Source organism: Ctenopharyngodon idella, chromosome 20, assembly GCF_019924925.1.
Source record: "Ctenopharyngodon idella isolate HZGC_01 chromosome 20, HZGC01, whole genome shotgun sequence".
In the NCBI taxonomy this organism is placed as follows: Eukaryota; Metazoa; Chordata; class Actinopteri; order Cypriniformes; family Xenocyprididae; genus Ctenopharyngodon; species Ctenopharyngodon idella.
This window is the reverse complement of record NC_067239.1, coordinates 30313711-30339638: the sequence shown is the minus strand read 5'-3', so window position 1 is coordinate 30339638 and position 25928 is coordinate 30313711. Positions and strand designations below refer to the sequence as shown.

At 34.9% G+C, this 25928-nt stretch overlaps 1 protein-coding gene across 2 annotated transcripts in view; it reads right to left on the bottom strand.

Moving 5' to 3' along the window:
- Positions 1 to 14827, bottom strand: part of slc24a4b (solute carrier family 24 member 4b) — a 41128-nt gene extending 26301 nt beyond the window's left edge. The window contains exons 1-2 of one of the 2 annotated variants that reach the window (XM_051876322.1): positions 14236 to 14827; positions 9222 to 9335 (exon numbers count right to left, since the gene is read on the bottom strand). In XM_051876322.1, the coding sequence (XP_051732282.1) occupies positions 9222 to 9335; positions 14236 to 14416 (295 nt within the window). In that variant the 5' untranslated portion in view covers positions 14417 to 14827. The remainder of the gene's footprint in view (positions 1 to 9221; positions 9336 to 14235) is intronic. The other variant, XM_051876323.1, reaches the window with a different exon arrangement.
- Positions 14828 to 25928: the final 11101 nt, after the last annotated feature.

The window sequence follows — 25928 nt, the reverse complement described above, 5'->3', positions numbered from 1 at the left end:
TTGTTGCTTTTGTTGTTAGGTTTAGTAACTTGCTGTTTTGTAACATCTGGAGTTCATTTTCTACTCAAAATGACATTCAAAAACTATTCACTGATTGTTACCATTATTGTGTATTGTGTACCAAGTATTGAGGTAGGCACCTCCTAACTTGTATTGTGTAGATATGTCTTACAAAGTGTAAAATTGTGTTCTTTGCTTGAAAGTTTTTATGTAAACCGTACACTTTAAAAGCATGGCTTAATACAGTGCTGCATTTTTTACCAACATTTACCAACAAATGTGAGTAAAATGTACTAAAATGTACTTGAAACAGAGTATTGTAAAGTAAACTTCAAATGAGTAAGTAGAAATTGTTGCGTAATTGCATACCTGACAATAGCCAAGATTTTCCAGCACAAAAAAAAAATTAAAATAATAAACTAAAAATACATAAATAAATGATTTTATATATATATATAAAATAATTTATTTATTATGAAATTATAATATTTTGTTTTAATATATACATATTATATTACATATTATATATAATTTATAAATTAAAAAAACTAATAAATAATAATAAAAATTGGCATAATTTCATTATTATTATATAATAAAAAGTGTGTGTGTGTGTGTGTGTGTGTGTGTGTGTGTGTGTATATATCATAAATTAAAAAAGAAAAGAAAAATAATTGTAAAATAAAATTATAAAATGTATAATTTATATATAATCTCATACAAAAATTATTTATTATAAAATTGTAACATAAATATATATATATATATATATATATATATATATATATATATATATATAATCATTGAAAAAATAAATTGTAAATGAAATAATAATACTCATAATTGCCATCATTTTAATAATTACTTATAATTTAACAAATATTATGTAATTATTTATTATTAGGTAATAAAATTATAATTTTAATATATAATTTCTTTATCCTCTTATTATTATTATTATTATTATTATTATTATATTCCATGATATAATAATATTTAATCCATAATATTAGACCTCTTTGCAAATGAATTGATGTCCTTATGATAAAAAAAGAAGCAAGGTTTTAAATATTCACAATCCATACGCTGTAAGCATAAAGAACAATGCTCAAGTTTAATACAAAAATGTCCACAGAGCAGTGTGTGTGTGTGTGTGTGTGTGTGTGTGTGTGTGTGTGTGTGTGTCTCGTGTGAGTCCAGTGAACTTTGAGTGTCATCAGCAGAAGAGGCGCAGAGAAATCAAACGGCTCAAGTGTGTAATGAACTAAATAATGAAGTAATGGAGCAGAGAGAGAGAGAGAGACTCAACATCGTACGAGAATGACTCAGCTTAATTCACAAATAATCTAGAAATTATATCAGTAATACAAGTAATACAACAGAAATCTACATTATATTACAAATGAAAAATAATTCCAGAATCATAACATAAATTCATAATAATTGTAACTAAAAAAGATTTTTTATTCATGGGCTTACCGTTTTTTAAAGGGTTAGTTCACCCAAAAATGAAAATTCTGTCATTAATTACTCACGCTCATGTCGTTCCACACCCGTAAGACCTTCGTTCATCTTCAGGAACCCAAATTGAGATATTTTTGTTGAAATCCGATGGCTCAGTGAGGCCTACATAGGGAGCAATGACATTTCCTCTCTCAAGATCCATTAATGTACTAAAAACATATTTAAATCAGTTCATGTGAGTACAGTGAGTACAAAAAAAACAAAATAACGACTTATATAATGATGGCCGATTTCAAAACACTGCTTCAGGAAGCTTCGGAGTGTTATGAATCAGCGTGTCGAATCCACAGTTCGGAGCGCCAAAGTCACATGATTTCAGCAGTTTGGTGGTTTGACACGCGATCCGAATCATGATTCGACACGCTGATTCATAACGCTCCTGAAGCTTCCTGAAGCAGTGTTTTGAAATCGGCCATCACTATATAAGTCGTTATTTTGGTTTTTTTTGGCGCACCAAAAATATTCTCGTCGCTTTATAATATTAATATTGAACCACTGTACTCACATGAACTGATTTAAATATGTTTTTAGTACCTTTATGGATCTTGAGAGAGGAAATGTCATTGCTCCCTATGTAGGCCAGAGCCATCGGATTTAAACAAAAATATCTTAATTTGTGTTCCGAAGATTAACGAAGGTCTTACGGGTGTAAAACAGCACGAGGGTGAGTAATTAATGACAAAATTTTCATTTTTGGGGGAACTAACCCTTTAAGCCTGGGTTAAAGCAATGTTTCACACTTGTTATTTTGAAAGGTGATTTTAAACAGTTATGAAGAGATATGAAGCTCAGCTCCAGGTCTACAGTATGAAACAACACAGTGCTAGAATATAACCAATCATGAATTAAACAACATTTGCCTCATTAAATATTCATGAGCTTAGTACAGTCACAGAAGCTCACGTGTTCCTTAGACTCAGTGTCATGCGCATTTAAACATGCAAGCGAGACAAAAAGTGATTAAGTACACTCAAACACGGTCTCTGCATGCTTTAAAAAATTTATATAAACAAAGTATAAATTAGAGAGATGTTCAGCGTTACACTGTCAGCACACTAAAACCCTTTCCAAGAAGTTTCATCTCTAAATTAATCCCCAAATTTGTCAGATAAACTCACTAATGAACAAGTCCAAAGCCATTCCTAGTATAAATAAGAAATAAATGCACATAATCTGTGCTCAGACTGAAATGGCCGTGGCCGGACGTCTGATCGGTGGGGGTTAAAGGACACACAGTTGGTGGACTGATGACTCGAGGCTTTATGGCGCTGACTCACGGCTGCCGGAGGAAACGATCTCACATGAGCACTCGCTCAACACAAAAACACATGGCTTCTGTCCTGCTCCAGCAGTGTGGAGAGCTGGATCTGAACCAGAACAACTGCCCTCAGTCTCATGACAAACAAAATGGGTTTTTCTTTTTCTATGATACCAACTTTTTAGGCAAAAAGCAGCTTGTTAAATGTGCAGAGTGTATCCGCACAGCCCGACTTACATAACAGAGCAAACATCCCCACAGAGAGAAATTACATCATTTCATAACTCTGACTCTTATAAAGACTTATTACATGACTCGGATGTCATATCACTTCACACTCTCTGTAACCATTATGAAATAGTTTGGTCAAATCAACCCATATATTGTAGCCTCAGCTGCCTTTCTATCAGCTGATCCAGTCTGGTCATTCTCCTCTGACCTCTGACCTCTAACCTCAACAAGACATTTTCACCCACAGAACTGACTCTCACTGAATATTTTATCTTTTTCGGACCATTCTCTGTAAACCCTAGAGATGGTTGTGTGTGAATTTGAGCTTCAGTTTAAACTTCAGCAGATCGTCTTGATCATGTCTGCCTAAATGCATTGAGTTGCTGCCATGTGATTGGCTGATTAGATATTTGCATTAACGAGCACTTTTTGCACTAATAAAGTGGCCGGTGACCTATATGTATATATATACATAAAAGTTTAGACTGCATTTATTTGATCAACAATACAGCAAAAACTAACTTTTGAATAGTAGTGTATGATGGTTTAAACAAAAATTTAAGCAGCAAAAAAATTCTCAACATTGATAATAATAATAAGATTTTTTTTAGCTGCAAATCAGCATATTAAAAATGATTTCTGCCATATTTTTTGCCATCACAGGTTATAAACTACATTTTAAAATACGTAAAATAGAAAACAGTCCTTTTAAATTGAAATAATATTTAACAATATTACTGTTTTTACTGTATTTCTGATCAAATAATGGCCTTGGTGAGCAGAAGAGACTTCTTTCAAAAACTTTTAATTATTTAAATATGTGAAAAAAAACATATATATAATTATTAATATATAAATATTATTTAAAATTGACTATAAAATATATAAAATATAATACCAATTATATATATTAAATTTTATACACAATTAATATACACATAATAATATTATGTGTATATTAACTGGTATTATACTTTACATATTTTATAGTCAATTTTAAATATTATTTATATATTAGGCAAGCCTAACATATTATATATTTACAGTATTATAAGATATTTAAATATCATTTGAATCTATTTGATTTACGTAGTACAAATATAGAAAAAAAAATGTTTACAAATATCTTGTAGATAAATTAACGTTTAACTAACTACGCACAGCACCGAATTACAGTTTGCAATATAAGAGACAAACATAAACTGATTGCACCACGAAAATGAAATTATATTTACACTTAATATTTCAGCAGACATTTAAAATTAATTTGAAAATAGTCATAAGCTGCTCATAACACCCTAGCAACATGATACAAGGCTCAGCAGCAACACACGCACGGGCAAAAAACTCATTTGATATTAAAGCTGCATTGTCATGGACAACATAAAACAAGAAAATGAGGCCATGAAGAAGGTGAAGAAGAGAGAAACAGGATGTCATCGCCGTTTGCACAACATGCTGAAGAGGAGAAGGAAAGAGTAAACTGTAATCTTCAGAGATTACAAGATTTCCAGCTTGTAATCTTGTCAACTGGCATGCTGCAACTCAGATTGAAAACTTAGTGGAAAAAGGATGAGGTGAGAATGACAAACTGAGAGCTGCAGATTCAGAGGTGTGCTGTTATTGGAGTTTCACAGATAAGCGTTTTTACATTTCAGAATGATACTGACTGAAAGAAAAATCCTGAGTGTACGGGATTCATTTGAAGCCAGCTTCACCTGTTTTCTCTGCTGGATGATCAAACAGTCAAAAAATTAAAAATGCAAAAGTTGAGATAATTAGCTGACCTGGAGCTCACGTACAGACAAAGATGAACCGCAAGTCATGAACAAAACCTCAAAAACCTTCTTTATTGGCATTGATGGTTCCACACTCTAAAAAATGCTGGGTTAAAAACAACCATTTCTGAGTTAGAATTACACCTTTGTGTAAGAATTACACCTTTGTTTTATATATATATATATATATTATATATATATATATATATATATATAGGCCAGGAACAGTTCATATACTATACTTTTTATTCAATAGCAAGTCAGTCTTTTACAATCATATGTAAAACATTTAGGCCTAGTAAACATTTTAGGACCTGACAGGAGCAACAAGAGCAGCATGGGAAGAAAACTGGTATCATTAGGCTGTTTCTGTTCATTAAATGAGAATCTTTAGCGCTTGTTGTGCATTTGTTTGGTGGGAGGTGAAATTTCCATTAGTGTTGCCATGCCAAGTCCGCTGTTTTCCCACGGAATTGGGCTACTTTTACACCGTTGCTGCAGGTTGTTTTTTAGTCCGCCCCACCACGGAACTTAACTTTTACCCCTCGGAATGCAATTTTTACCCCTCGAACTCGACTTTTACCCCGACGGAACGTGATTTTGTATTGGGAACCACCCCCCAGAACGTGATTGGGCTAGTTTTGGCTGTGAATGGATGGGTTTTGAAAAGCAATTGGGCTGGTTTTGTTATGCAAACCTGGCAACCCTGACTTCTATAGCGACAAAAACGGTAAAATATGAGACAACAGGCGTTTTCTTATTTATACAGTAAAAATTTGATAGGAATACAATGTAATACAAACATTAATTTAATTCAGGAAGTTTTCCCATCAGGAAGTTTTCTATCAGAACAGAACACAAAATGACAAATGCTGACAAATGTATCCAGTTTTAACCGTTTTGTGACAGACTACCCAACATTGGGTCACACCGACCCAGCCCTGGTTAGGTATGTGAGGGGGTTCATCATTTGTATTGACAGTAAAAATAACCCAAGTGCTGAGTTACAGAAAAACTACCCTGCACCTGGGTAAAAATATTAAAAAATAACCCAATAAAATGACCAAACAAGCCAAAGCCAGTACTTTGGGTTAAAAAAAAACAGCATTTTTTAGAGTGCAAGAAGAGCCTTTAACATCCATGGAATCTTTCCATTCCACAAAAGGTTCTTTATAGTGGGAAAAGGTTCTATAGATTATTAAAATGTTCTTCACAATGCTAGTTGCATTTCTATGATTATTAAGGATCATGTTATCTTAGCAACATACTAAAAGCCAAAACTCTGTCAAAATCAGTTGTGAGGAGTAAAACATTGCTGTCTCAGATGCAGCAGTCACTGTCTGATACGGTTTTATATTTATGCTAAATTAAATGTTTAAAACAGAAAGAATATGTCACATTCATTCTACTAACACAGGTAAAAATATCCTTTGAATATGCTTGAAAATTAGTTTAAGTTCCACAATCATAAAGACGAGCGACATCAAACAGATTCTCTTTTGAATTATGCCTGACTTAAAAATTTATAAAGCTCAACAAACAGAACATCCACGGCTAAAATTAGATTTTTAATTTGGGTTCGAGAGAATTTAATGAGAACAACCGCAGTCGGAATAACAGCCGTAAGTCCGGGACAGAGTGCACTCCGAAGAAAACGAGTGTCAGCTAAACGCAGGCCTTTCTCTCCGGACCAAAGCTGATTAAAACTTCCACAAGTGAACAGCAAAGTCACATTAAACCTTAAATCTCACTGGAGTTACAAAAAAACAGCCTGACATTGAGTTCAAATCTCGTCAAAGCTCTTAGTACACACTTCTGTGAAGTTTTCCATCTGCTGATTAACCAAAAACAGATGATAATTCCTGGTGGGTCATTAGTGGCATCGCAAAGAACCTAAATATAGTCCTCAAATCTCAGTCCAACAGCCCTGGCACATCAGTACATGACACCACGCTTGAATACAACCATCTGAACGCACATATGATCATTAACACCCCTCACTCACTCGTTTCATTTGCTCCGGATGAATATTGTTGGTGTTACGGGGCTTGAATTCCAGCGTAGGATTGCGCGTATTACGCATAATTTTACTCATTCCCACAGATTTTGTTCTCACACTCAAAGTGCGGCACATGAAGCCACCTCTCAGTACTAAATTGAGGTTTTTTTTGCTGCTTATTGCGCTTAAACAGTCAAATACACACAAATACTAATTATTTAATCATAAAATGCAGTAAAAACAGTAATAATGTGAAAAAGTATTACAATTTAAAACAGCTGTTTTCTATGTGAATATATTGTAAAATGTAATTTATTCCTGTGATCAAAGCTGAATTTTCAGCATCATTACTCCAGTCTTCAGTGTCACATGATCCTTCAGAAATCATTCTAATATGCTGATTTGCTGCTCAATAAACATTTCTGATTATTATCAATGTTGAAAACAGTTGTGCTGCTTCATATTTTTGTGGAAACAATGATACCATTCAAACATTTGTGGTAAGATTAAAAAAAAAGAGAGAGAGAGATATTAATACTTTTATTCATTAAGGATGCATTAAATTTATCAAAGTGACAGTGACAATAAGTTCAAATAAATGCTGTTCATTGAACTTTCTATTCATCAAAGAATCCAGAAAAAAAAAAAATGTATCATGGTTTCCACAAGCAAATCATCATATTAGAATGATTTCTGAAGGATCATGTGACACTGAAGACTGGAGTAATAATGCTGAAAATTCAGCTTTGATCACAGGAATAAATTACATTTTAAAGTATATTCACATAGAAAACAGCTATTTTAATTTGTAATAATATTTCGCAATAATACTGTTTTTACAGTATTTTTTGATTAAATAAATGCAGCCTTAGCGAACTAAGAGACTTCTTTCAAAACATTAAAAATGTTTGTCAATTAGCACTACATTATCCATATACTTTATTGTCAGTAAATACCTTGAGATGGCTTGAAAAACACACATAAACCATATCTTGTCGCAATCGTGTGTTTGTTATCTTCACGTTTCATCAGTCAATACGTTTCTGTATTTTATTCAGCTGCTGCTACAGCGAATAGCTGAATTACTTCTACAAAACCGTTTTGGACTTTCTGCGAGAGAGCGCCCTCTGGCTTCCAGTATGAATGAAACATCTATTACACGAGAGTGAGCGCTCCATAATGTTTAGATCGCCTCATTTTAGTTAAGAATCAAACGACAGGTGATACAAAAAGTGCAGGGGATAAATTTACGCTTTATTAAAAGTGGACACATCCCGCGTATTCCACACCCATGCGCATGTGTAACAGTATAATGGATCCATGCGTCAGGTCTTAAAGTGACAGAAGCCTAATAAACCTGCTGCCAAATTATGAGATAATATTAAAAATAAATAAGGCAGTTTTTTTGTTTTTGTTTTTTGACAGCAATGTCAAAATTGAGGCCAGCGAAAATGCTGAGTGGCTAGTAACTTTGGAAAACCACTAGACACAGTGGCTGGTGAGCAAAAAAGTTCATGTCAAGCTCTGTATATGATCCATACAAAAGGTGAAAAATGGGGAAAAGAAGTTTGTTGTTAAATGACAACCATTGTTGGAAACGAATTGTAAAAGAATCACTGAATCATTTAAAAAATGACAATTTATCATGCATTAGTGTTCACCCACTTTTTCCGTGACATTGGTTCCAGAAGTATTTTTCCCATAGGGATTTTAAAAAGCATTATAATCCATGAACCAAACTAACCAGCTACAGGGTGAATCACAAAATTACAAACTTTGATTTGAAGGAAAACAGTTACAAGACTGTGAACTTAACTTTAATGAAAGAAAGAACTACGATCCCATGAAGTACTGAGAATTGAATTCTAAAACTATTCATTTAAAGTTGTTCATTATATCTACAGAAACAATGTATTTTAAGTTTATTGCAAAATACGAATATATATACAAATATTTAAACATTTTGACACCACAGAGATATGCAAATACATCATTTGCAGTGCTTTATGGGAGTGAACGTTCCCTTGCTCGCTGCAACTCTCCAATTGGTGGATTTTTCTATTCAGCATCATGGGTAATGTAGTTTTTCATCATGAGTTCCACTGTTAAACACGATCCTTTAAAAAAATACGCTGAAATAGTGCAAACGGACGGCTTCATGCCTTGAACTAAAGCATATAACATTGATTAACAACCTCAAAACTCACAGTAGGTCTGTTTTTAAAGGTTTATCATTAGAAAACTATTTCCCTATGGAGAAAATGACTGGAGTTTTTATTTCCGGAACCCGACTGTTGCTCTCTATTATGCTGAAGTATTTTTATCACCAAACCTTCACGCCCAAATCATTTGTCTGCTGCTGTGGATGTTTTTGCAAGAGATGCAAAGAATGTGATCTGCTCTCCGAAGGCATCCGATGATGTCATCTCACCTGGCTCCGTGCAGTTTTTCTCCTCCGTCACATTATCATGTGTTGATGACATCAGCCGTCGCCCCCAGTGGTCATGTGATTCCATATGCGACTCCTCCACAATCATGCCATGACCTGTAAAACAAAACATTGTTCAAATCACCTGATAATGAAGAATGAAGAAAGAACAACATGATAAATGATGGGCAGATTTTCATTTTTGGGTGAACTATCCCTTTAAATAGCTCGTTTTAGACTATAACTCTCAAAAATAAGTAGTTATAAACTTTACAATTATTTAAACGCACAATAATAAATTTTTTACATACAATAAGCCACAATAATATGTTTGATTATGATATGAAAAACTATTCTAAGAACTGAATATAATGACTTATTTGATTTTTTTTCAATGTGGTAATAAATTTTGTAAATTATATTTTAAATGTTATTATAAATATATTATTCATATTCGTTTAAATATTAACAATAAATAAATATAAAAATTAAAATATTAAATCAAACTATTATATAGCGCTTTATACAGATTTCAAAGGCTTCACATTAATAAACAGAAAAATAATGTTGTAAAGTATATCAATTATGAAACAAAAATTGGTGTAGAAACAATTTTCACTTAGAAACTGCAAGAAAATTTCACAAAGAAACAAAATAACACATTGAATTAAATGTGAAACTGAAATAGTATTTTCTTGCAAAACGTACAGTGTATTAACCAACTACATTACTAAATTAATATCTTAAAATGAATACATTTACATGTATTAACATCAAATACGATTCATATTATTTTAAATACTAACCATAAATAAATTTAAATATTAAATATTATTCCCACCACCATCAGAATAGAAACATATTGATTAATTCCACACTTTGGCATCAATGTATTTGAGTGACAGCACAGAATCCTGCCTGATCCCGCCCACCGAATGTTTCCAAGTATAAGGCAACAAAGCAGGCGACTTGTTTCTTTAATGTGCTCTGCTTTAACGTAAATGAATCATTTTCTTTTCTGAATGACTGAGCAGCGCCGGCAGCGTTTGCTCCACAGCAGGTATTTGGTTCAATCTCAGGGTGTCAATTAAAGTAAACCGGCCTAAATTCAGCCCAAACAACTGTCCCGAAATGCTGATAAGACACTCATAAACCACCTGACTAGCTCCAGGCCAAAGCCATTTCTCAAAAGAACTCAATTTCAGAGCTCTGGAACAGTTCAGAACAAGCATAAAAAGAAAAGGAAGTCATTTTCACTTCCCACAATTATTATTGTCTCCAATAATTTCCGAATCAAAGACACTATTTGGGAATTTTGTACAGTGAGACAAAACTGAAATGACTTTTTAGTCAAGTTTAAGTCCCTAATTAATTAAATATATATAAATAATAACATAAAATGTGGAAAAATAGGGGCAGATGAGAGTGACAGTGTTGCTTTTCTTTTCTCCTCAAAGCTACAAGAAGAAAACAGGATTTGCCTGATTCAAAAGTCTTTGATCTTTCTTTTCTGAACCATTATGAAGGCACTGAGAGTCTGACATTCACATAGCATTCATCTCACACGCTTTTAAGTTATAGTCATGAACAGACATGAGCGAAAGGAGCCGTTTCTGACAGTAAACGTCGTGCTGTGAGAAAGAGATTTACTATTGTCTGTACGGTATCAGTGCAGAATAATCTTTTAAGCTTCTTGTTTTTATTGTAATTAACGTCTTTGTGTTTGATGCAGAAGGCTTACATTTAATTTGAGCATCACATTTGGGTTTGAGCCATGAATGATACCTCAGATCGAGCGGCTTGTTTGTGCTTGTCTAAGAGATCAGACTTTTCACTTGGTAGATGATAGACATGCAGACAGAATCCACACTGAAGGAGGGATCCGAGTCACATCTAGAGATTTGAGGGTTTTGAGTTGGACCAGAAACAACCCAGAATGCCCTAGACACACCCTGGCAAACACCACATTATGGCAGTGAGTTTTGCATGGACATTTGGACAATTTTAATGAATTTTTAACCAGATTTGGAAGGCTGCTATAACAGACTGAAATGAATAAATCTTGCATGAAATCTGAACACTTGTGTGTCTGTGAACCAATAACACAAGACCAGCCCTGTACACGCTGTATGACACCATTCACCATGTCACACTTCACTTTACAGAGGCAAACAAGATAGCTAGCAGGCAAATTATTTAGAATTTATAAACAGGAACTGATTTTTTCATAGTTAAAATCATAAAAAAAAACTTCTAAAAGGGGTGGTTGATTATGATCTCACTTTTTTAACTTTAGTTAGTATGTAATGTTGCTGTTTGAGCATAAACAACATCTGCAAAGTTACAATGCTCAAAGTTCAATGCAAAGGGAGAAATTTTCTTTTAAAGAATTCGCTTTTTAAGGACTACAAGAAACGGCTGGTAGGGACTACAACGAGCTTCTTCCAGGTTGGTGACATCACTAACCCTAAAATTTACATAAACCCTGCTCCCGGGAACACACAACAAATGACGGCGAGGCCATGTTGGGCTGCTTTAGAGAAGAGGAAGAGTTGTTGTAGTAGAGTGTTGTTTCCATGCCGTCATTTTACTCCGGACTGCTTCACAAACGAGGGTCAATTCAACGCTGGATTTGCACAAAAGATTAACATGACGACACATGCTAGTCGATGAGTTGAATCAACTCCACAGCAACTACATAAATTTATCCACTAACCATTCAGAAACATCCAGTTTCATTCTAAAAGTTGTAACTTTTAGTTGTAACTGTTCCTGAGTCTCTCCATCAGTGTCGACTCCGGTTTGAACAATGTAAGGCTGAACACTTTCATCATTTTGGCTGCGTGAGATTCTCCAGCTTTGTTGTTGTTGAGCAACCGAAGCGTGAGCTGTTAAAGCTCCGCCCTCTTCTGGAAATGGGGCCGGGAGCAGCAGCTCATTTGCATTTAAAGCGACACACACAAAAACGGCGTGTTTTTGCTCACACCCAAATAGGGGCAAATTTGACAAGCTATGATAAATGATCTGTGGGGTATTTTGAGCTGAAACTTCACAGACACATTCTGGGGACACCAGAGACTTATCTTACATCTTGGAAAAAGTCCCCTTTAATAAACAAATATAAACTTTAAATGTTCTGTAAAATGCTTGCTGTAATGGCAAACTTCTTTGTTATAAACTGGACATAGAAATATTAAAACGAAAAACAGGGTTAAACGGGACCTATAATGTCCTTTTACAAAGTCATGAATTTGTTTTTGGGCTCTACTTGAATATGTTTTCATGCTATATTTTTAAAAAAACACATTATTTTCCTCATATTCTCCATTGTTGCAGCTCCTCTTTTCCCAGTCTGTCAGTAACGCTCTGTTTAGTTCCTGTCTCTATGAAGCCCCTCCTTCTGAAAAGCATAATGTGCTCTGATTCGTCAGCTGGAACACTGTGTTGTGATTGGTCAAGCTCTTCAAGTGTGTTTGGGAAATGTCCCACCCCTTACCATAACCACCAGTTTCAACACACTACTAACTAACTCGACCAGGCCCCGCCCCTTTATTCTGCATATGAATTATTTAAATGAGGAATATTGTGACATGTTCGTTCCCGGAAGAAAACTCAAGACTACAAAGGAGGCATTTCAGGGAGTTCAGAAACAGTGACACTGATATAGAGAAAAACTCCTGCTGGAGGGACTTTGTAGAGCTTTTTCATGCTCAAACAGCAACATTACACACTAAAGAAAGATAAAGATGGAAAAAGCATAATAGGTCCTCTTAAAGGTAATTCAAAAGACACAAAAACGTTTGAAGCTATTATAACCTAAATCATTTAAAACTTTCTTTAAAATCATACTAGGGGAGAGATTCTATTCTATTCTATTCCATGTGTGTAAGATACATGACGGTTATATAAACAAAGCATCATTTGTTTTGATCAGTTCAGTGTTATGCATGTGCTGTTCAGTTCACATCACGATCGGAGCACAATGTTTTATGACATCAGAGGAATGTGACTTTCATTTGCCCCAAAAGAACCAGACTGCACACTTGACACACATCTCTGTCCATAAAAAAAACAGATCACCGGAGAAGAATAGTGCATTAAAAATCTAACCATGTGTGCATAACAGACCCAACATACCGTCTCCGCACACTGCGGCATATGAAACAGAGCATCGCCACCAACACACACACACACACAAACCTACTGATCTGACTACCTACACATATTATGTGTATAAACGCAGCAGCTCACTAGGGTTTAAACACAGCCCTAGTGTGGCGACCTGATTAGAACAGGTGCATCATAGTGCACAAACATCACAGAATAATAGATACTCATTCAAAATGTGTCCATCACAAATATGATACATTTATATTTATGATGCACAGACAGGATAATGCCACTAATGAATCTCACAGAAATGAGAAACATATTTGTCTACACAATGATGCACAATTATTGTATTTAAGGACAGCTGTCCATTTCATATTTTTCTGTATAATGTCATGCAAATTGAATCTGGAAATAATGGGATCAAATCAATTTAAAAAATCCCATTAACACTCTTAAAACTCAGAATTCATATTTATAATTTTAGATTAAATTATAATAAATAAGCTGTAAGGAACCTTGCTTTTTATAGTGAACATTCTCAGAGGTTATTGATCTCATTATTGGCACTAATTTATGTATATAGTAATGCTGTAAAGGATGAAAACTGTGAAAATCCACTAAGTGCACGCTTAAGATAAATATAGAATTGCATTAATAGTTCAATTTAGAATGAACATTAAAAAGGGAGCCCATCACTGGTTCAAATTTATGATAGAAATCCCATTAGCAATGTTTTAAGAATTGTTGGTTAAACTGTCAATCAGTCCAATCAAAAGCTCTTCTGACACTGAACACTTCTTATATTCCCATTTATGAATCGCACTGAACCAATATTGATCTCTCTTATTTAGCCCACACTACGGGGTTTGATTGACAGCCAGAACCCGGTTCTGCTCGGACTCACCTGTCCTGGTCAGGATGGTCGACATGCCCCACGCCACGAACAGAACACTGCAGACCAAACACACCTGCGCCAGCAGCATCTCCCTCCTCTTGCGCACTTTGAACATCTTGGCGATGATGGATTTCTTGGAGACCGTCGTCATGGTGCGGTCCTGATGCTGCTCCTGATCCGCGCTGGTCATGTCGGGGCTTTAGCGAGCACTGATGGACGGATCGTAATGCGCAACCGGAGAGAGCGCGATCAGAGGTCTGGATCCAGATACAGCAGCGCAGAATCCCAGCCTTCACTGTCCCAGATCCCTGCTCTCATCAGATTCCTCCCCGCCGCATTGCAACAACACTGGAAACGTTAAATTCCCGCATGCATGCATCCTGCAGCGCCGCGTGCGTCTGCCGTGAAGCGCGCGCGTGTGTAAATAACATCGGTCTCAGGTGATGTCCTTCAGTCCCTCTGATTCTGAAAGCATTCCTGCTCTTCCCATCTGGAACGTCGGGAACTTTGAGCTCCTCCGGTGTCCACCGAGACACGTGACGCTCCGCGATCCGGAGCGTTCACGGCGATCCGACGCGTCACGGCTTCACCTACAGAGAGAGTGAAGGCATTCAACACTGACATATCGTGTGCATGCTTATTCTTACATTAATGCTTGTGCAAATTAACTAAAAATGCAGCGCAATTATTTGTGTGTATGTGTGTGCTGTAATTACTATATGTATTAATATAGGGTAGTAATTATAAAGTTCTAAAAAGCTGTTCATTTCGAACATGCGTTTAATATTCCTAAATAAATAGTTCCAAAAGTAACGTATAATTCACAAAAAGAATACTAAACCTAAACATAATAGCTTTGAATATGAATGCATTTATACATTCATAAATAAAATACTATATAATAAAATAAATGAATACTTTTATTCAGCAAGGATGCATTAAATTGATCAAAAGTGACAGTAAAGACATTTATAATGGTATAAAAATTTCTATTATTTTTTTAAAATGCTGTTCTTTTGACCTTTCTATTCATTAAAGCTGCAGTCCATACTTTTTTTGGTTAAAAATGCAACCAGCCAGTGTTCAAAACTATCTCCTTACCTTATCTCCAGCAAACATTTAGTCGTTTAATGGCCGTTGAAAAGACGTCCCTCCTACACATCCTGTCATGGTTGAAATTTGAAAAACAGTTCCAAAATGAAATTTGAACGGATGTCTTTGATGTTATCTTATTAATTAATGAATTAATTAAGTATTATATGAACTACACGTAGCTAAATGTCAAAGTAACAATTATACATGCAACCCCAGAGAACTGTAGACATGTACAAACGTATCTGAATGCATCTTTAGGAAGTGTTCTGTGTTACATATTTTTACCGATTTATGCCGTACCGCGACTATTTTTGGCCAGGGACACGATCGTTGCAGTCGGAACAATGTTTGCTGGGCCGATTCACAACGGTAAGCTTGTAATAATGTTTTATAATTCGCGTGGTACTGGTGGGTTTCCGCGGGAAATTCGAGCATGCCGCCGTTCGTCTTTGCGTCATTACGTCACCTCTGTTTACATAAAACAGTCCCAGCTAGCAGGCGATATGCATGTGACTGATCATTTATAGCCTTTTCTCACAGCTGAAATAATTAAACTTATCATTTTTATGGTGGATTGTATGGTATGACAAATTAACGTTAGAGATTAGACTGTACAGAAATTGAAATCTACAGGTAATGCTAATACAATACTAATACGCAATGCTAATGTTGTTAGCATTAACAATTTGAGAACAAAGTATAACAATAATAATAATTTGCACGGTTTGATGTGATATGAGGTAAGTGATCATTAGATTTAATCACCATTGGTAGCGCGATTTATTGTAATGCTTTTTTTTCCTCAGTTGGTCAGAACAAAAGTGGCAGATTTGTTACTTACTTGTTCAGATGACATTTTCTGGTGAAAATTCTTATTTTGGTCATACTTCCAAGATGTAGAATCTGTGATTCCAAAGTACAGTATCCACCTGTGCGGTGATTGACAGCCACACATTCTCCTCAAACATTAAAGATGATAATTCTGCAAATAACTGCAATTGCAGGTTTCAAACAGAGATGGCGACAAAGAGGCAAAACTTACGGACTGCAGCTTTAAATAATCCTGGAAAAAAAAAATGAAGCAGCACAGCTGTTTTCAATGTTGATTGAGCAGCAAATCATCATATTAGAATGATTTCTGAAGGATCATGTGACACTGAAGACTGGAGTAATGATGCTGAAAATTCAGCTTTGATCACAGAAATAAATTACATTTTACAATATATTCACATAGAAAATAGTTCTTTTAAATTATAATAATATTTCACAATATTACTGTTTTTACAGTATTTCTGATTAAATAAATGCAGTCTCAGTGCGCAAAAGAGACTTCTTTCAAAAACATCCAAACTTTTGAACAGTTGTGTGCTTAAAAATACTTATGTAATTTATAACATTATGTAAGCTCATACACCTAAAAGAAAGATCTTTGGTTAAATGTGTGCGCTCACTGATGGACGTATTCGTAGTGTGTGTTGTCAACATCTACCTTTATTTTAGTTACATAATTACCTTGAAGGTCAAATGGTTGCTTCAGACATGCTTCGTCTAGACATATGAAATCTGCACCATGTCATGTTTCATATCGTCACCTGCTATCTCTTCTATATGGCATTTATAAGCCTATAAATAAAACAGCATTAACAATTTGTGCAACACATGTTTGCACAGATTTCCAAATTGCTACAAAGTCCTAACAGAAAATAATTGTATTTCAAATCAACCTTATAACATTTTTTATTTTATATGAACCACTTGTCAAGGTGGTCACACACTCATAACTTGGTGTCCTTGTCCCAGGTCTGCTGTCCTTTACTGTCACCGTCCTGTGCAGTGGACAGAATCCACTCCTATTAACCAGCTTTAATAATGCCAGCGTTTGCCTTAATTAGCCCAATTCATTGTTGAACTATAATTGCTCGCTGTGTTCAATTAAATGCTGGTCAAGTTCGTGATAATGGAACATTTTCATTCTCCTGCAATGCAATTATAAAGTATATACACATGCAGAGGTGTGTGAGAGGTGACCTCCAGAGAACGAGGACGGTTCACAGCCTTTGAGTTTCACGTCATTAATATACTAGAGAGACGGACGCTCCTGCTTAACGGATACATCAGCAGTGTCCTGAAGTCAGTTCTCCTCCTGTTCACAGCAGAGAAGCACAAACACACACAGTCACACAATACTGAGTGTTTTCACTACATCTGTTGTTTTAGCATATATATTACACCCAATAATTTTCTTTTTGCTTGAAAAGTTCGCTTGTGCTATCATTCTTTAAAATAAATTAATTTTGATTTCTGTATACAAAATGTGGGGTTGGTAAGATTTTTTTAGCTTTTGAAAGAAGTCTCTTCTGCTCACCGAGGCTGAATTTATTTGATCAAAAAATACAAAAATAAAAATTGTGAAATATTATTACAATTTAAAATAACTTTTCTATGTGAATATAGTGTAAAGTGTAATTTATTCCTGCACTGCAAAAAATGCTGTTCTTACTTAGAATTTTTGTCTTGTTTCCAGTCCAAATATCTAAAAATTCTTAGATCAAGAAGCATTTTCTTGACAAGTAAAAATTATTTTCTTGTTTTTAGGAAAAATAAGTTTTTCCTTAAAACAAGCAAAATAATCTGCCAATGGAGTAAGCAAAATAATCTTAATCCAAACTGAAAACAAGATTATATAGCTTATTTTTGGTTTGAAATAAGATTATTTTGCTTACCCCATTGGCAGATTATTTTGCTTGTTTTAAGGAAAAACTCACTTAATTTTGACTTATTTTTCCTGAAAACAAGAAAATAATTTTTACTTGTCAAGAAAATGCTTCTTGATTTAAGAACTTTAAGATATTTTTATAAAAACTCTAAAAAAGAACAGCATTTTTTGCAGTGTGTGATTAAAGCTGAATTTTCAGCATCATTACTCCAGTCTTCAGTGTCACATGATCCTTCAGAAATTATTCTAATTTGCTGATTTGATGCTCAAGAAACACTTCTGATTATCAATGTTGAAAACATCTTTGCTGAATAGAAAGTTCAAAAGAGCAGCATTTATCTGAAATAGAAATCTTTTATAACATAAATGTCTTTACTGTCACTTTTATCAATTTAAAGGCACAATATGTAATTTTTTTGCCGCTAGAGGGTGCTTATTCAAAACAAAGGCGTAGCTTGATGACGCCTTGATTTTGAGGAATCATGGGAGGTGTTGTCTTCACATCTACAGCTGGCGGAAAAGAATCCGACGGGACTCGGGCAGAAATCACATTCATGGATGAGCTAATGTATTAAAGATTTATTAACATTACTGTAGTATGAAGCAGGGTGTGGCTGAAAGCTGTTGGAGCGGAACGAGGCCGCTGGAGTGATTTCTAATGAGAGACGAGCGCAACATACACGGCTCGAGAGCAGTGGAGCTTTTATTATGCCATAGTCACTGCTTCCACTTCTTCAGTCAAGTGTATGTGGGGTAAAGCAGCGCTGTTTATCATAGTAGATACATTTGTGTGTTGAAAGTTGTTATAATGCTACTCTTTGCGTTCGCTTAGCAGCTACTATGAGACGCTTGTCGCTCACTGTAGTAAGCTAGATCGATATTAGTCATGTAAAACATGGTACTCGCAGTAAATCAAGAAAACGAGATTTAAACAATAAGACTTACTGAGTTGAGCTATATAACAATGATTTTTTTTCTGTCAATGAATGTATCCAAACAGTTGCTCACCTGTCTAATGAAAACACACAATATATTAAAGCGTCTTTGGTTTTTCCATGGTTTCTACAAAATAAAACCGGAAATCGAGGGTATGATGTCATTGATAGGCGACGCATGGACATGTTCCGTGTCTGGTTAAAATTGCTTATTTCTCTGGATTTAAACATTCTCGGAAACATTTGGGATAATGTAAGTACACAAGTCAAAATATATAACACTATTCTAGCGGTTTTTAGATATTTTAATCCAAAAATCTTACATATTGTGCCTTTAAAGCATCCTTGCTGAATAAAAGTATTTTGAACAAACTTTTGAATGATGCTGTTTTAAAACAGAAAACAATTATTCTAAATTGCAATAATAATTCACAATACTATTTTACTGTATTTTTGAGAAACATTTAAAAAATCGTACCAACCCCAAAATTTAAAATGGTAGTGTATATTATCTTTCTGTTGTCCAAATAATTTTCAGGGCATATGAATACATCTGTTAAGACTTTTAAAACTAAAAGTCATGTTATATTGAGGAACAGTGTGGTCTGTATTCACAAGCTCATGCATTTGTTTATTTTGTTTCCAGTGGTTCAACCTTAATGTTATAAAGCGATGAGAATACTTTTTGTGTGCCAAAAAAACAAAATAACGAGTTTATTCAACAATATCTAGCGATGGGCGATTTCAAAACACTGCTTCATGAAGCTTCGAAGCTTTACAAATCTTTTGTTTCAAATCAGTGGTTCGGAGCACGTATCAAACTGCCAAAGTCACGTGATTTCAGTAAACGAGGCTTCGTTACTTCATAAGTGTTTCGAAATGTTTTGAAATTTCAATGGTTCACATGACTTTGGCAGTTTGATACACGCTCTGAACCACTGATTCGAAACTAAAGATTCGTAAAGCTTCGAAGCTTCATGAAGCAGAGTTTTGAAATCGCCCATGGGTGAACTAACCCTTTGAACCTAACCTTAAACTAACCTTAAATTACTGTGTTAACTATCTGCATAAGGCTGTGTGACCTACAACATTAGCATAAAACAGTGACAACATAAATATTTTACTATTGCTTAACATTAACCATTAGCCTGCATGAGTAAACAGAGTCAATATTGATTTCATGCTGAATTGGAATGGTTTGATCGGCTCCTCTGTGTCTTACTCTCTGTGTTTGGTCGTCTCTCAGAGAGATCATGAGACGTCCACAGCGCTGGCACAGGAACTCCACACTTCTCTGATCTCATGCCATGAGCGTCCAGCGGCGGATCAAACCTGCATGAGACCGGCTGACAGAGAGCAGTAACAGTCACAGAGAGTCATCTCATCATCTCAGAGTCCAGCTCTTCTGGATAATGAGAAATAAAAAGTTGCATTTTTTACATGCAGATGCATGAAGAAGTTTATTGAACATTTGGACAAAATATTGAAAAAAAGACCTAAGGAAAAAGTTTGCATATGTAGTTTTTTTGTATAATATTTGAAACATCAGGCTTTTATAGCTCATATACTATGATATAGTGACAATATGGTCGAAAAAAACACCTCAATTTTATTCAGAGGCCCAAACTACGCAATTTGGTGCAGTTGATGTTATTTATATTGTCATTTCATACATTAAGATAAAATTCTGATGCTTGTAATGTGAATTAACAAGATCTTTATAACAGTATAACAGACTACTTACATAAAATGCATATAAATATCAGTCGTCGCTCTATATCTGCCAACAATATGTCTTAGCAAGATGATATTTAAATGCTTAGTTTTATGATCAAAGTACTAAAACATATACTGCAATGCAATATAATGATGATTGAGAGATGAACAAATAAAAAAGCCTTCCTCAAAAGCTTGATGTATCATATTTGTTACTCACATTTGAACATATTTATGGATAATCAAGTACACTTAAGTTGCTTCAGTCCAGTAAATGTTCATCTTTGACACTCAAATATAAGTTTTCTGATGTTTACTTTATGAAAATCTGTAGATTTCACAGAAAAAAGTCATGTGAACCATGAGTTGAAGGTTGGCATTTTACAATTATAATAAAATAATAAAATCCTTTTACTTGATAAAAAAACTATAAATTATCAATCAGATGACAGAAGGACTGTAGTAGATTGTGTGCAACAGGTTTTTCAGCAAAGTTTTGATCATGTTGATCATTTAGAGGCCTTAGAAATGTGCATATCAAATATGATATACGCTCTAAAAAATGCAGGGTTAAAAATAACCCAAGTTGGGTTAAATATGGACCCAGCGACATCTCTTCTCTTCTCTGATGATGAGGGCGGGGCAACCTGTCAATCACATGAGATCAACCAATAGCAAACCATAACTATCCAATCAATTCTCCACTGACAAAATCAAGCCCCGCCCTACATTTGTTCTTGTTTGAGAAGCCATTTCACTCGGATATACGTCACAATAGGGAAGAAATTACGATCGCAACTTTTGTTTCATGACGACTTCAATGTTTTGTTTTCTTCCTTTTTTTTTTTTTTTTTTTGTCATTTTGAAACAAACCCAGTGATTGGGTTGTTTTGATCCAGCGGTTGGGTTAAATGATTGAGCAACCTGCTGGGTAGTTTTATTTAACTCAACTATTGTTTAAAATGTCCATATTGCTTGCCTAAAGTAGGTTGGAAATTAATATTTATTAATATATTTAAAATCGCTTATTAATAAATGTTCATTTGGTTATTATTGTTGCCTCAAAGTAATTATGTGTCTGATTTTTAATTTCCAACCTATTTTGGGTTCATTTTAAGCCAGCCATATTGTCATTTTTAATCAATAGTTGGGTTAAATAAAACTACCCAGCAGGTTGGGCAAACATTTAACCCAACTGCTGGGTCAAAACAACCCAAACACTGGGTTTGTCCATATTTAACCCAACTTGGGTCATTTTTAACCCAGCATTTTTTAGAGTGTAGGGTTAAGCTTCAAATCTTTGTGTTTAACTTTTGTGATTCATTTGTAGCTTGGGAAGTGGCTAATATTTCTCAGCTGCGCCACAGGAAGTGAGCGTGTGTGTATTTTTTGATGTGGCAGACAGCGCAAACACACGCAGGGCTTCCTGTCCCACTGGTATACTCCAAATGTAATGCTTCCACAAGCTCTTGCATCACTGGCAGGAAGATGAAATATTCATCATAATCATGAGCGGTGTGGTGGGGTTTGTTTGGACGACACACGCACACACTCACAGAATAAACAGTGTCAGAGGAAGACGGCGGCCTGTGCCAGATTCATTACACGCTAAACATCTCTCCTCCAATGCTAATGATTACAAACCTGCAGGCCGGTAAACACTGACCTTTAGCGCTGCCCTCTCCTCGCATCTGCTCACCGTCAGATTCAGCTGAGGAAAATTAGACTTTTTATGCAATGCAGAAACTCGAAATCTGTATTTCTGGACTCTGTTTACTGAATATAGTGAGCTGCCTATATATTTGAATGAAAATCCTGTCAGCACCTGTAACATTTTACAATAATCTTACATACAGTGGGAAGAAAAAGTATGTGAACCACTTGCAGAATCTGTGAAAATGTTATTAATAATTTTAACAAAATCTGGGAGATAATACAAATTGCATGTTATTTTTTATTTAGTACTGTCCTGAGTAAGATATTTTACATAAAAGATGTTTACATATAATCCACAAGACAAAAAAAAAATAGCTGAATTTATTAAAATTACCCCATTCATAAGTTTGTGAACCATTGATTCCTAACACTGTGTGTGGTTACCTGGATGATCTACGACTGTTTTTTTGTTGTGTGATGGTTGTTCATGAGTCTCTTGTTTATTCTGAGCAGTTAAACTGAGCTCTGTTCTTCAGAAAAAATCTCCAGGTCCTGCAGATTATTCAGTTTTCCAGCATTTTTTGCATATTTGAACCCCTTACAGCAGTGACTGAATGATTTTGAGATCCATCTTTTCACACTGAGGACAACTGAGGGACTCAAACACAACTATTAAAAAAGGTTCAAACATTCACTGATGCTTCAGAAGAAAACATGATGCATTAATAGATGGGGGGTGAAAACATCTGGAATTTGAAGATCAAGGTAAATTGTATTTAATATGTCTTCCGGGAAACATACAAGTATTTTTTGTTGCCTCCGAAGGGCAGTACTAAATGAAAAAAAAATGATATTCAAGCGAAATAAGAAAAATTTGGACCTCTTCATCCTGTTCAAAAGTTTTCACCCCCCGACTCTTAATGCTCTTAATTTCCAACACATTTTGTGTTCATTTTAAGCCACTCATATAGTCATTTTTTAAACAATAGTTGAGTTAAATAAAACTGCCCAGCAGGTTGTGCAAACATTTAACCCAACCACTGGTTCAAAACAACCCAATCGCTGGGTTTGTCCATATCTAACCCAACTTGGGTTGTTTTTAAACCAGCATTTTTTAGAGTGTACGACGTTCAGTTTTGTTTAGGATGATGCAGAGAAGTTAGCTGCCATTTAGTATCAGATGTGTGTGGAATAAATGAGGAGTTGAAGAAGGTAACCTTTTCTCAGACAAACACAGACACAAAGGTTATTACTCACAGAAAGAGTTCGTTTAATCTGCAGTGACGGTCTCGTCATGATAAAGACGCTAACAAATGGCTTGCTTGTGTCTCTACTGCAGTTTAGTTCAGAAGAACTCTGACAAATTGACCTTGAAAACAATTTCAAAGTCGTACTCATGATATTCTTTGACAAACCTTGGAGTACAATCAATGCAAATGTTATGTGAATGCATAGTCATTTAGTACCAAGATTATATATATATACACACACACACACACACACACACACACTCTAAAGTACATCAAAGAATATTATTATCATGGTGCATGTCCAAATATTCATTGAACTACTAGTTTTAACAAGATTCAAGATTTATGGGAGCTGTTTTCATTCTCTTGCGCTTTATATTGTTGCTCCTCTCTTTTTTTATATAGAATATTATCTAATATCTACACTGCCACATCTCTCTCTTGCAGCAAAAAATGACAGTGTCACCTTACCCATAATGCACTCTGCCCCCATGTTGTATAATACTGATAGAGCAGGGCATAATTCATTCTTCTTCCTGCAGAAACAGACAGCTATTTCTGTACTATCCTGCATATTTCAAACTCCATCACCTTGGGAACAAGTGTTCAGTCGATCATCTGCAGTTCAACAACATGGTGAATATTATCAGTGGTGCAGCCCATATTTAACAGAGTTTAATATCATAGCATATGCATGACTAACTGTACATACAATGGACATAATGAACAGAATGAGTATGATGTTTACATGCATTTACATGCTACTCCAATGCATGTAAAAAAAAAAAAAAGGGGGGGGGGGTAACAACAATGCAAATTTGTTATTGCTGCAGAGCAAAGATTATTGCTCATGTAAGATAAATTGTTTTTCATAATCTGTAGGTTACTTAAAAAAAAAAAACCTGCTAAATGATTAAAAGGAAATGAGAGGGAAAAACATGATCAGACTTTATCCTGCTGACTAGAGTTGAAATCACACGGCAAGTTTGATTAGCGTCATTAGCAGCCGCTAACACTGCCCACATTCACACATCATTATCTTTAATCTCACCGACCAACACAAACCATCCAAATGTTAAAACTGTTTGCAAAGGCAAGCATGCACTCAAAACACCTTAGCAACTGCATAGCAATGAGTTTTGCAAGAAAATGGAAAAACCTTGTTCCTAAAACTTCACATCTCTACAGTATACTGCATCATTTTAGTGAGGATTGTGGGTAAATCGATTGAGCTTTGAGCTGGTCCACCATTAAAAGATCCCACACGCAGTGATGTCATCTGCTGGCTCAAAACTGCAATTTCGATTATGGGTGGGTGAACACAACAATCTCACCCACCTGCTGACAGATGGGAAAAGACAAGTTACTGAGGAAGCGTTTCGTGCATTTTGGTTATAAACTACTAGATTCTATCAAGTAAAAGCGGTTGGTTTTAAATGCCGTCAATCAAAGGCCAAGGTTGACATATTTTATTTATTACGAAGGCTGTTGTGTGTAAATAAGCTCCTCACAAACATCTCTAGTAGTAGATTAGCATTCATTTTGCCTCACTGATTATATGTTTGTCAATGTAAAATAGTGTAACAATGGATAGTGGCCAAAAATCGTCTGGTCTAGGAAAACTGACATCTTCACTCTTTATTCAAATGTTATTAAAAATGTGTCTTAAGATTTTGTAAGCATATTGTGTAGCTGTGCTTGGGGTTCATTTGTGATAACTCAATGAAACATGCTAAATTGTGCAAAAACAATATTATTTGGCCAGGCTGTCATCCTGCATCAACCTGGTTCCTCAAAATAAAAAGGATTGGCTTTTGGATTATTGCAGAAAATAAGCTCTGTGACCAACAAAAGTGTATGATTCTTACATGTTTTGTTAATCAAGATAATCTTGAATCAAATGAACACAACTTTAATGAATTTTGAAACCTAAATACAATCGTCAAAAGTAAAAAGTTAAAGTTAGTCTATAAATGAAAGTCACCACCACTAGGCTCCCAACAACTCTTTTAATCTTTATTTAAAATCTACTAATTGGAAAGTTTGAGTTAGAATAGTTTGCAAGTATGGAAAAACGAATTAGTACGGTGGTCGAGAAAGCGCAACACACTGCAACTGAAAAAAAAAAACATGCAAATAAAAAAAATTGATTAGTGAGTAGATGAGTTTTACACACGGATCTATATAAATTATATATAAATCATTTATATAGTCAGTGGTTTTACTGTCTGGTGTGATGACGTTTAATGTAGTGCCAAAAACTGTCTTTAGCCTAATATTAACTGTTTTTTCTATGTTAACTTGTATTATTATTATTTTTTGTTATCTGACATT